Here is a 13,071-nt window from a genome sequence, read left to right as displayed (position 1 = left end):
GTATAAACCAGCATCTGCAGTTCCTTCCTACTTATTTTGTCTCCCATCTACCCCTCTTCTTTCCCTCCCCTCTCCATCCCCCTTCCACCCATATCCATTCCACTGGCTTTACATTTCAAACCTCTTCTCTCTACTTCAGACAGATAGCCATCAGGCTGTTAAACACTATGAGCCAATTATACTTATATTACAAATTGCCTTGGTTACACTAGCGATTTTTAATTTTTTTTCATTATATTTTTTAACATTATTGAACTTTTTTATTGTTTATTTATTATTTAATCTATTAAATATGTGTTTACAACCTGTTGTGCTGCTGCAAGTAAGAATGTCATTGTTCTGTTTCCATATTTTTGGCAATAAAATGCTCTCTAGATCTTTTGTCTTTTCATCTTTGGCCTTTGTTCAACAATCTGTCCATCAAAATCACCCGACCCAAAACGTCACCCATCCCTTTTCTCCAGAGATGCTGCCTAACCTGCTGAGTTACTCTTAGTATATCTTTGGTATCAACCAACATCTTGTTGTTCTTTGTTTCTACTTTCTTCCAGCACTTTGTGAACTTTTGTCTTGTATGTCTGCCGTCCTTTGTGTCTGGTGTAAGAAGGAACTGCAGATGCTGGTTTAAACTGAAGATAGACACAAAAAGCAGGAGTAACTCAGCGGGACCGGCAGCATCTCTGGATAGAAAGAATGGGTGACGTTTCAAAGGTTATTTTATTAGTCACATACACCTAGGTGTAGTGAAATGCTTCTTGCCAATGCAGCACATTAAGAAAGAATACAAACATAACAGAAATAAAGAAATGTAAACATAAAAACATCCCCCCACAATGGTTCCCATTATGAGGGAAGGCACAAAGTCCAGTCCCCATCCCATGTTCACCCATAGTCGGGCCTATTGAGGCCTCCACAGTTGCCTCTACGGAGGCCCGATGTTCCAGGCCGTTCTCGCCGGGTGATGGTGCTCCGGCGTCGGGAGAATCCTCACAGTGGCATGGGAACCCTGGAACGGCCGCTTCCGTACTGGAGACTGTGGCTTCCGAATCCAACAAGGCCGCGCCGGATGGAGCTCCACAACTGGTGATCTCGCCGAGAGATCCCAGGCTCCTGATGTTAAAGTTCAGAGCCGCCGCCCGCGGCTGGCCGCTCCACAGACCCGCAGCTCCGCGATGTTTTTTATCGCCGTTCTCAGCTCACCGGAGTTCCAGCGCGGCGACCCGGGCAAGGCATCGCCCGATCCGCAATAGCGCTCCAGCGCTGTGCCGCCGCCGATGCCGAGGTTCTGGGCGGTCCCCGACAGGAAACGCCGCCCCAGGCCCGCTGGTAGGCCGTGAGGACGGGTCGACGGTGCAGCCCGGAGAAAAGCCGCCTCTCCAACCAGGTAGGGACCCTAGAAAGCAGTTTCCCCCTTCCCCCCCCCCCCCCCCCCCCCCCCCCCCCCCCACCCCCCCACATAAAAAAGGCTAGAACTCCAGAACAAAAAACTCAACTAACTAAAATTAAAAAAAAAGAGAGAGAAAAATCGGACAGCTGCAGGCTGGGCAGCCAGACTACACAGGACGGCACCCCATGTGAGAGGTGGAGTCTGAAGAAGGGTCCCGACCCGAAACGTCACCCACTACCTCTCTCCAGAGATGCTGCATGTTCCGCTGAGTTACTCCAGCATCTTGTGCCCTTTGTGTCTTTCTAGTTTATATGTTGAATTGTGTCCCTTGTGTTTGGTCAACCATAGATGCTTGCTGGATGCTTTTAAATAAACTCCAGAAGAATCTATTCTTTTCTCCCTTCCATTTTCACCTGAAGGAAAACAAAATATGTGAGAATATTGCGTTAACGCTGATTGTAAGTGGTGATGTGGTCCGTTCTGGAGCCAGAGACCTGGGTTCGATTCTGACTACAGGTGCTGTCTGTACGGAGGTTGTACGTTCTCTCTGTGACTTGCGTGGATTTTCTCCGACATTTTTGGTTTCCTCCCACACTCCAAAGACGTACAGGTTTGTAAGTTAATTGGCTTGATATAAATGTAAAAATTGTCCTGATCCTATCCTAGTGTAGGGTAGTGTTAATTTAAGGGATCGCTGGTCATTGCGGACTTGGTGTTCTGAAGGGTCTGTTTTCGCGCTGTACCTCTAAGGGATATGGGGAGAAGGCAGGAACGGGGTACTGATTGTGGATGATCAGCCATGATCACAGTGGATGGCGGTGCTTGCTCGAAGGGCCGAATGGCCTCCTCCTGCCCCTATTGTCTATTGAAGCTAAACCAAAAGTGAGGTGGGGCAGAACAAAGTGTAGATTTAGGTGAAGACAGGATTTGAGTCTGAAGAAGGGTTCCAACCAGAAGCATCCCTCATCACCGATCCATGTTCTCCAGCGATGCTCCCTGGCCCTTACTCCGGCACTGTCTGTCCTTTGTTTTGTAAATGAGCATCTGCATTTCCTTTTGTCTACAGCCACTATATAGAGGTGTGAAGAGAGGTGAGGCAGGATCAAACCTGGGTCTCTGGTGGTGTAAGGCAGCAACTCTACCACCGCGCCACTGTGTCATTGTGGCACAGTGATGGAACAGGCTCGATGGACCATATAACCCATGACTGCTCCTAATTGTTAGCCGTTCATTTGTGCCTGTGTTACCATGTTACCTTACAACCCAGTGGTATGAATGTTGATTTCTCTCATTTCAAAAACCCCTCTCTTCACCCCTCCCCTACCCGAGTCGTCCTGCCAGTTCCACTGTTCGCATCCATGTATCCCATCTATCACCTCTTCCACAGCCAACAATGGACCATTGTGGGCTCCACCCTTCTTTGGCCATCGGTGCCAGCTCTTTATTTTGCTCTGTAACTTTTCAAACCTCTAGTTTCCCTCCCCTCCTGCACAGTCAAGCGAAGGGTCTCGGCCCGAAACTTCACTTATTTATTTTCTCCAGAGATGCTGCCTGACCCCATGAGTTACTCCGACATTTTGTGTCTCTCTTCGGGTGTAATCCAGCATCTGAGGTTCCTTCCTCCACATTGCTGATGTCTATTTGTCTTCTGTTGTAGGCAGAATGTGCCAACTTCATCAAAGTGCTGCACCAATTCAACAGGACCCACCTGTACACGTGTGGTACCGGGGCGTTTCACCCAGTCTGTGCCTACGTAGAGGTCGGCAACAGGTTCGATGTGAGTTCTTCTTTCTGTTGATTTTTGGGACTGTTATCTCGAATGAACAAGAAAGGCTGTTTTTTTTTCCTCTCCAGGTATTTCCTCCGACCCATTCCTCCGAGAGAACAACGGGAAGCTGTCGTGGATCTCCAGTGGTGCTGCCAGACCTGCCGAGTTACTCCAGCACTGTGTGTCTTTTTTTTAGTAACCAAGCATCTGCAGTTCTTTGTTTCTATTAGTCCGTATCGTAGTTCACTTTTTGGTAGCAGAGTGGTACAGCTGCTAGTGGCAGTGCCTCAAGGCACCGGAGATACCCTGACCGGTCTGCTTGGAGTTTGCACATTGTCCCGGTGACCACGTGGGTGTCCTCTAGATTGGTCATTTCATTAGTCATTGTCAATTGCCCCATGTGTGCTGGTGACTGGTTATACTTCGGGAGGTAGACAAAAATGCTGGAGAAACTCAGCGGGTGAGGCACTATGGAGCGAAGGAATAGGCGACGTTTCGGGTCAAGACCCTTCTTCATACTTTGCAGGATAAGTGAAGGGAAACTATTTAAAATTTATTTGGTTTTGAAGTTTACAAGGACATTAGGGCATGGGTTGAGGGTGAAGGGGGAAATATTTTATAGCAATCTGACGGGCAGCTTTTTTACACAAAGGGTAGTGGGTGTATGGAGCAAGCTGCCGGAGGAGGTAGCTGAGGTAGGTAGTATCGCAATGTTTCAGAAACATTTAGACAGGTACATGGATAGGACTGGTTTAGAGGGGTATGGACCAAACGTGGACTAGTGTAGATGGGTCGTTGGCTAGTGTGGGCAAGTTGGGGTGAAAGGCCTGTTTCCACGCTGTAAGACTTTATGACTATGACTCTAAGATAGACACAAAGTGCTGGAGTAATTCAGCCAGTCAGACAGCATCTCTGGAGAAAAAGGATGGGTGACGTTTCGGGACGGGACCCTTCCCCAGACTCTTCCATGACGTGTCTGAAGAAGATACCTGACCCAAACGTTTCTGCCTAACTACCTCCTAAATGCCTCAACCTGTCTGCCTAACTACCTCCTAAATGCCTCCACCAACTCCTTTGGCAGCTCATTCCAGATACCAACTGCACTCTATGTGGAAAAAATAATCTTTCCTTGAGATCCACTTTAGAGTCTGTTGCTCTCACCTTTCCCCTCAGAGTGTAATATATTTCTATCAGACCACCCACATGCCTTTTGGCTCTGGAGAAAACAAGCCCAACCTATCCAGCCTTTCAATCCCTCCCCATAGCCAAAGTCATTCAATCCAGGCAACATCCTGGCGAATCTCCTCTACACCATCTCCTCGCAGAGAAATGTCTGGAAGGCCCTTTGATTCTGTCCTGCACTGCATTGTGTTAATGTTCTACCACCTCCCTTGTTGCAGGAGCACCAGTTCAGGATTGACTTGAACCAAGTTGAAGATGGAAAAGGAAGGAGCCCGTACGATGCCAAGCACCTGTCTACCTCCATTTTGATAGGTGAGTGCTTGGAGATGGGATGGACTAACATCGGTGTGCAGTGTGTTTGGATTGAGGCAGCGGTGGAGTAGGCCGCTGGAGGCCACACAGCAGCCTGGGGCCGAACAAGTGGGTCAGATGGGGCCTGGGTCGGAGTTTCGACCCCCGCAACTCCGAGCCAGTGCCTCTGCCAGGGCAATGGGCCTTTATGGCCAAGTTAAGACTGTAACCTTGTTAATAGCTCTGAAGGTGAAGGGTACAAAATGGTGCTGGAAACATGGGGACTTGTGTACTGTCTCAGTGCAATCTACTGTCTTATACACTTATACTCAAGTATGACTATGTCCAACGTGTTGGGGCTGGAGATGTGAGGTCAACATCAAGTCTAGGAGCACCTGACGAGTTGGGGGAAACTGGAAATCCTTGCATTCCACGATTAGTAACTCGACGGTCCATGGGGAATGGGAGGCTGGATGGGAGAAGTGGAAGTCAAATACTGGAGTCATGATTTTGGGAGAGGTAGGTTGAAATTTTGGGATGGCATGGGGGGAGTAAAGGGCCTGTCCCACTGTACGAGGTAATTCAAGAGTTCTCCTGAGTTTCCCCTGATTCGAACTCGGAGAATTACGGCAATAGCCGCTTGTAGGTACTCGGGCTCTCGTGGACATTTTTCAACATGTTGAAAAAACTTCACGAGCTTACCATGTTTCCCAAGTACCTGCCATTAGCGGTACGAGCCGCTAAGAGACATCCCGAGCTCCGACGTATCCGCTACGTACATTCTATGTACTTATCATGAGTTTGATTTTTTTTAAACTCGGGAGAGCAATTGGGTAAACTCGTATAGTGGGACAGGCCCTTTAGCTGTAGATGTTTGTGCCCCGGTGAGTGAACCAGCAGTAGATTAGTGTATAGTTTACAGATACATCACGGAAACATGCCCTTCAGCCCATCGAGTCCGCGCCGACCAGCGATCCCCGTACACCAGCACTGGCCTGCACACTAGGGACAATTTACAATTTTTACAAAAGCTAAATAACCTACAAACCTGTATGTCTTTGTAGCGTGGGAGGAAAATGAGAGCACCCAGAGAAAGCCCACGCAGGTCACGGGGAGAACGTAGAAACTCTGTGCAGACAGCACCCATAGTCAGGATCGAACCCAGGTCTCTCTGTCGCTGTGAAGCAGCAACTCTACAGCTGCGCCACCGTGCCATCCCACTACACTGTTGCTACTCCAGTACATGGAGTTGAATATTGGAACCTGGGCGCTACAGTGGAACAGCGGGAGAGTTGATCACCGATTTCCGGCAACTGCCGGTTGGGCACCTCCTTTGATCTGGACAAAATTAGGAGAGTGCGTTCAAAATTGAAACTGGAAGCCCCCTCAAAAATGCGCCGCTGGGGCGGTCGATCTCGACCTCATCGTGACCTCCGCGGCCGATCGGTGGGTCGGATATGCCGAAGATCCGTTCCCATAGCCCGACTTCCGAGCCGGGCTGGTATATCGGCCCCCAGGAAGCCTAGGCGGACCGTTCCAGCACCGTTCGGGCTCCTCTCGGAGTCCGCGACCTCTGTCGGTCCGACAAAATGGCCAATCCAGCAAGACTCTGGAATCAATGCTGCCGGAATATCAGCTGGGTGGACCTGCACTTATCATTACTGTATGAATACTGTTTATTTAGTGAGCTTTATGTGAACTAGGAATTTCATTGCACCCTGGTGCGTATAATAATAATAACAAAATCTGTGAATCTGACTTCTTTCAACTCTTCATGGTCTTCCCCCCTCTGTGATTCTCCACCATTTCCGGGAATATTTTTGTGACGTCCGTTAAGACAGACACAAAATATTTTTTTAGTTTCTCAACTGTTTCCTTATTCCCCAATGTCATTCCTCCTGGTTCAGTCTGTAAGGAATTCGCATTAACCTTTCTTAGTCTTTTCCTTCATGCATGTCTTTGGAACTGTTACAGTCTCTTTACATGTTTCCAGCGAGATGATTCTCATTTTTCACTTTCCATTTCCTCATGAATGCCTTGGACCAGCTTTGCGGAATTCTGCACTATCCACAATCTACAGACATACTGGCTCTTTTTAAGCAACATTATAAGGCTTTCTCTTTGATCTGTTACTTTATTTCAATCCATAATGGAACCACAATGGAGGTGATGGCTGCACTGGGCCTTTGTGGCCTTCTGCAGCTGGGACAGTAAAATGGTGTAAAAATGGCCGCTCTTCCATATGGACTCAGTGGGCTGTTCCGTACATTCTATACTAACCAGGGGGGTTGTGCTTATGTATGACGATAATCTTGCTGAGCTGTAAGCAAGAAAAAGTATTTCACTGTACATTGCTTGGTACACGTGATCATAAATAAACCATTGACTTCTGTTGAGATTTTGCAGTGTAGAGGGCATATACTGCTATAGTCTATGCACTGCTTTTGAAAGGAATGGATAGGTGATGTTTGGGGTCGGGATCCACCTTCAGGCTAACCCAAATTACCACCTATCTTGATAATTGTCCCTAGTGGTGTATGATGGAGCTACTACATAGAGTGATCGCTGGTCGGTGCGGGCTCGCTGGGCTGAAGGGCCTGTTTCAACGTTGTATTTCCAAATTAAAAACTAAACTTAACTACTGGCGAGCCCATCCCATGGTGGGGACCCTTGGAGCATTCAAGTGGGTGGGTGGGTTGGCGGAAGGGAGTGGTCTTGGGGAATGGCTGCTGGGGGAGCAAGTGAGCGAGCATTCCTTGGCCGAGCATGTGATGTTTTATTGATATACGTCCCGAAACGGAACAATGAAATTCTTGCATGCAGCAGCACGACAAAGCACGATAAAACCCATAATAAACTACAGAAAGAAAAAGTTCAGTATATAGGAAAACCAGAATCAGACAAATAGACAATACTAGTGCCAAGTCAAAATATAATCCGCCCAAATCTATGTAGTTCAGAGCTTATTTGTAGTTAGGTTGAGAGGGAAAGATAGATCAGCCATGATTGAATGGCGGAGTAGACTTGATGGGCTGAATGGACTAATTCTGCTCCTAGAATGTATGAACACAAATAACCTGATGGTTGTTGGGAAGAAGTTGCTCCTGAACCTGGACGTTACAGTTTTCAGGTACCTTCTTCCCAACGGCAGGAGTGAACTGAGAGCGTGTCAGGGGGGTGTGGGTGTCTGACGATGCTGACTGCCTTTTTGAGGCAACAACTCCCGTAGATCCCTGCGATGGTGGGGAGGTCAGTGCCTGCGATGGACTGGGCAGTGTTCACCGCTTTTTGCAGTCTTCTTCGTTCCTGGGCGTACGAGTTGCCGCGGGCATCATAGAAGGGGGGGAGGTGGGGAGATGATTGAGGACGAGGGCATCCATTAAACGTTGCCTCCCGTGCGGTTTTGTCTAGGTGAGGAGCTGTACTCCGGCGTTGCCACTGACCTGATGGGCCGGGACTTCACCATCTTCCGCAGCCTGGGGCGGCGACACTCTATACGGACCGAGCAGCACGATTCACGCTGGCTGAACGGTGAGTCCCAACCTCCTGGGAGCAGAGAGAGGAACTTCAGCTTCATGCAGCTGATTCACTCTATGATAGTTTAGTTTAGTTTTGTTTATTAATTATATGGCAGTTTAGTTCAGTTTATTAACTCTATGAAGTTTAGTTTATTAACTACAATAGCAGTTAGTAAACTAAATAGTTAATTGTTGACCCTCGGACTATCTTTGATTGAACTTCACTGGACTATATCTTGTACACAATGTTATTCCCGTTATCATGTATCTGTACACTGTGGATGACTCGATTGTAATCAATTCTACATAGAAAATTGGGGATGATCAGCCATGATCACATTGAATGATGGTGCTGGCTCGAGGGGCCAAATGGCCTACTCCTGCATCTATTGTTTATCAGTGCAGGAGTACGTCATTCGGACCTTCAAGCTCACACCACCCATTCAATATGATCATGGCTGAGCATCCAAAATCAATACCCTGTTCCTGCTTTCTCCCCGTATCCCTTGATTCCATTAGCTCCAAGAGCTCTATCTACCACTCTCTTGAAAACATCCGGTGAATTGGCCTCCACTGCCTTCTGTGGCAGAGAATTCCATAGATTCACAATTCTCTGGGTGAAAAAGATTTTCCTCATCTCAGTCCGAAATGGCTTACCCCCTTATTCTTGAACTGTGACTTCTGGTTCTAGACTCCCCGTATAGTCTTTCCGCTGACTGGTTAGCACGCAACAAAAGCTTTTCACTGTACCTTGGTACACGTGACAATAAACTAAACTAAACTCAGCTTTATTTAAACATTGTAATTGTAGCCACCAGTATTGCTTCCTCTGGCAGCTCGTTCAATGTCCCGGCCTGTATATATGCAAAGTTTCCAGAACAAAATGCTGATGCGCAAAAGAAACACAACACGGCCTCAGTCCAGAGTCTGATAATTGTGTTACAGTCGACTCTTTGTTGCCCTGGAACAGGGCGTTGTCATCTAGGGGTAACATGGTAATCATGTCCATAGCAACGCGGAGGACAAGAGAGTGAGTAGAGGCCACATTTGGGGTATTGTTCTCAGTTTGGTCACACTATTGTAGGAATGATGCCATTAAGGGGGCATTAGGGTGGCACAGTCACACAGCAATAGAGTTGCTGCCTTACAGCGTTCGATTCTGACTACAGGTGCTGTCCGTGCAGAGATTGTATGTTCTCCCTGTGACCGCGTGGGGTTTCTCCGGGTGCTCCTGCTCTCTCTCGCACTCCAAAAACGTACAGGTTTTCAGGTTGATTGGCCAGTGTTGGTGTATCAGTTAGTGATCACCCCATACACTAACACTATCCTACACACTAGGGACAATTTATAATTTTACCAAACTCAAATCACCTACAAAATCCTAAGTCTTTGGAGTGTGGGAGGAAACCAGAGCACCCGGAGAAAACCCACGTGGTAATAGGAAAAACGTACAAACTACGTACAGACAGAACCCATAGTCAGGATCGAACCTGGGTCTCTGGCGCTGTAAGGCAGCAACTCTACCACTGCACCAGCCTGAGAGCTAACGCTGAATTATGTTGCCGTGCACAGTGCAGGAACCACAACGAGAGTCTCTAGCAGCATAACAACATGTCTGATGTTGACTGTCCCATTCCCTTGTTCTTTCCCTCTCCCACTGTTCGGTGTCACCGTGAGCGAGTGTGCAGCTGGCACGGTGTGAGTGTGTGTGTGTGTGTGTTGTGTGTGTGTGTGTGTGTGTGTGAGAGAGAGAGAGAGAGAGAGAGTGCTGTAACAGAGAGAGAGAGCCAGTGCTGTAAATTGTTCCTTTACTGAAGAGCTGGCCAAGGATTCTCTGGCAGATCGAGATACCAGCTACTGCCAAGCCTTGAGTGATTTTCAGAGGGATAAGTTAGAATGTCATGTGGAAAAGAAGAGAAAATATCTGAGGGGGGAGAGAGAGAGAGAGAGATAGTGTGTGAGAGAGAGTGTGTGTGAGAGAGAGTGTGTGTGAGAGAGTGAGTGTGAGAGTGTGTGTGTGAGAGTGTGTACTAGTGTGTGTGAGTGGGTGTGAGAGTGTATGAGTGTGTGTGAGTGTGTGTGTGGGTGTGAGAGTGTGTATGAGTGTGTGTGGGAGAATGTGGGACAGGGAGTGAGTGTGAGAGAATGAGTGAGAGAGTGTGAGGGAATGTGAGAGAGAGAGGGATGAGAGAGAGAGAGAGAGGAGGGAGGGAGAGAGAGAGAGGGAGAGAGAGAGAGAGAGAGGGAGTGAGTGAGAGAGAGGGAAAGGCAGCTGTAAGGCAACAACTACTGCTGCGCCACTGTTCTGCCCCAAACATCGCCTGTCCATTCCCTCCCCAGATGCTGCCTGACCTGCTAAGTTCCTCCAGAACTGTGCATTTTGCTCAAGATTCCAGCATCTGCAGTCTCCTGTGTGTCCAGATGCGTGAGAAAGCCTGGGACAGGAGGGAGACACAAGCTGAGCAGGGAAGCAAAGGAGCAAAGAGGAGAGAAGTGGGAAAGGTCGAGCGATGGGGGTGAGCCAAGAGATGAAAGAGGGAGGAGAGGGGAACAGTGTGGCACCGAGTTCCTGCTGGGCTTGCAAACATTGTTCCTTGCACCACCTTCAGGAGGCTCAGTGTATTGCAGGGGCTTTGGGAGTTGTGTGCAAAAGAACCTCAGAGATCGATCCAAAAAGCTGGAGTAACTCAACGGGGCAGGCAGCATATCTGGAGAGAAGGAATGGGTAACGTTTTGGGTCAAGACCTTTCTTCAGACGGGTTAGGGATTAGAGAAACAAGAGATATCGACTATCGCTGGTGATGTGGAGAGATAAAGAACAATGGATGAAAGATATGCAAAAAAGGAAGGATGATAAAGGAAACAGGCCATTGTTACATTGTTAGCTGTTTGTTGGGTGAAAATGAGAAGCTAGTGCGAATTGAGTGGGGGGGGTAGAGAGAGAAGGAATAGCGGAGCTACCTGAAGTGAGAAAAATCAATATTCATACCACTGCAAGCTGCCCAAGCAAAAAAATGAGATGCCGTTCCTTCTCTCTTAACATTTATTATAGCACTTGACAGCTAGTGGAATAATTTGAAAGTGCAATGCAGGAAAACAGCACCCAATTTGCACACAGTAATATCCTACAAACAGAGTTGAAAGCACAGAGCGTGAGGAATGAGACAGGGGCCCATCAAGTCTGAAGAAGGATCCCGACCCAAATCGTCATCCATCCATGTTCTGGATGCTGCCTGACCCGCTGAGTTACTCCAGCATTGTATATTTCAATGCTTGTAGGATAAACAAAAGCGCGCACCACCAGACCCAGAAACAGGTTCTTCCCCTCTGTTATCAGGCTTCCGAACGGTCCTTCAATAAGGTTGGTACTGACCGATTCACCACTACATCTTTGCGGACATTGGACTTTGTCGCTGGAACTGGTGCGCTACAATGATGACAACTATATTCTGCACGCTGTATCTGTTCTACCTACTGTACTTCATTTTGGCTTGATTGTGTTTATGTACAGTATTATACATAGTGTTGTATTTATGTATCAACCACAGTATTATCTGACTTGATTGGACAGCAAGCAAAACAAAGCTTTTCACTGTACCTCAGTTCACATGACAATAATAATAAATCTAAACTCTAAAATGTTATACCATCGATTTTCCCCTTGGTTCCAGAGCCTTTCTGGATTATCTGTTTTGCTGGTCCAACAGAGGTCCGTGTAGGCCGACTTCCAAGGCCGAGATACCTGCCCGCAATGTCGACCTTGGAAGTCGGCCATGGGAATGGATGTGCCGGCTCCAGCTGGGCCGAGGTTCCAGAGCCCCAGCCACGGGGGGCATGTTCGACCCGCCGATTGGCCGCGGATGGTCAAGATCGGCCACTTCACCCGGCCTAGGCTTCACATTGTTTTTTTTGGGGGGGGGGGGACATCCGGGGGAAGGATTTTAAGTGCGCTCTCGTAATTTTGTCCGGATTAAAAGAGATGCCAGACTACTGGTTGTCGGGAAATTGGCAGTGGACCTGTAGCAAAATAGTTTGTCTGTTTTAGCAACGTGGACTGAAGGGTCAAGGTTGCTCCGACACTGGGGATAATTCTCCCTCCCTCCCCCGAAGTAGTGCATCTTTTGGATCCATTTGTGGCGCCAGACAGGTTTTCATCTTGAAGTTTCATCTCCATGGTGGCACCCCTCTCAGAGTGGCACCCCCCCCTTTAATTGAGTATCTGCCGAGGTCTTTGTGTTGGAGTGGACTTGCAGCCACAATCCACGCACGCAGACCCTTCGGCACAACTCGTTCATGCCAACCAAAGTGACCCATCTAAGCCAGTCCCATTTGTCTGCGTTTGGCCCATATCCATCTAAACCTTTCCTATCCTTGTACCTGTCCAAATGACTTTTAAATGTTGCTGTATCTGCCTCAACCACTTCTTCTGGCAGCTCGTTCCATATACAAATTGTGTGTGAAGAAATTGCCACTCATTGAGTCGTACAGTGTGAAAACAGGCTCTTCGGCCCAACGCCCACACTGACCAACGTGTCCCGTCTGCACTAGTCCCATTTGCCTGTGTTTGGCCAACATCCCTCTAAACCGGTCCTATCCATGCACCTGCCTAATTGCTTCTTTAACATTACGATAGTCCCTGCCTCAACTACCTCCACCGGCAGCTCGTTGCATCCACCAACTCAGATGCCTATTAAATTAAATTGTTCCCCTCTCAACTTAAACTGCTTCTACAAATGAATCTAAACAAATTAATACGATAACTGGGTCTGTTCTGCTGTCCTGGTGCATAAGTAAATCATGTACATCTGGGAGACAAATGTTGTCGGAGTCCAGTTGATTGGTGATGACATTGAAACTTCCCAAAACCGCCCACCCCATGTCCCCAGACTCGCCCTCGTTTAGGAAAACAGCTGAGGTTTTTTTAT

General features: G+C 47.9%; 1 protein-coding gene across 4 annotated transcripts in view; it reads left to right on the top strand.

Moving 5' to 3' along the window:
• The window catches only part of sema3b (sema domain, immunoglobulin domain (Ig), short basic domain, secreted, (semaphorin) 3B), a 249,149-nt gene that overhangs the window by 210,719 nt on the left and 25,359 nt on the right, over nt 1-13,071 (top strand). For all 4 annotated transcript variants that reach the window (XM_055648019.1, XM_055648017.1, XM_055648016.1 and 1 more), the window contains exons 5-7: nt 3,045-3,164; nt 4,556-4,649; nt 8,040-8,159. In XM_055648019.1, coding sequence (XP_055503994.1) covers nt 3,045-3,164; nt 4,556-4,649; nt 8,040-8,159 — 334 coding nt within the window. The remainder of the gene's footprint in view (nt 1-3,044; nt 3,165-4,555; nt 4,650-8,039; nt 8,160-13,071) is intronic.

The sequence above is a fragment of the Leucoraja erinacea genome, chromosome 16, assembly GCF_028641065.1.
Source record: "Leucoraja erinacea ecotype New England chromosome 16, Leri_hhj_1, whole genome shotgun sequence".
In the NCBI taxonomy this organism is placed as follows: Eukaryota; Metazoa; Chordata; class Chondrichthyes; order Rajiformes; family Rajidae; genus Leucoraja; species Leucoraja erinaceus.
The sequence above is the reverse complement of the archived record's forward strand: the minus strand, read 5'-3'. Positions and strand labels throughout refer to the sequence as shown.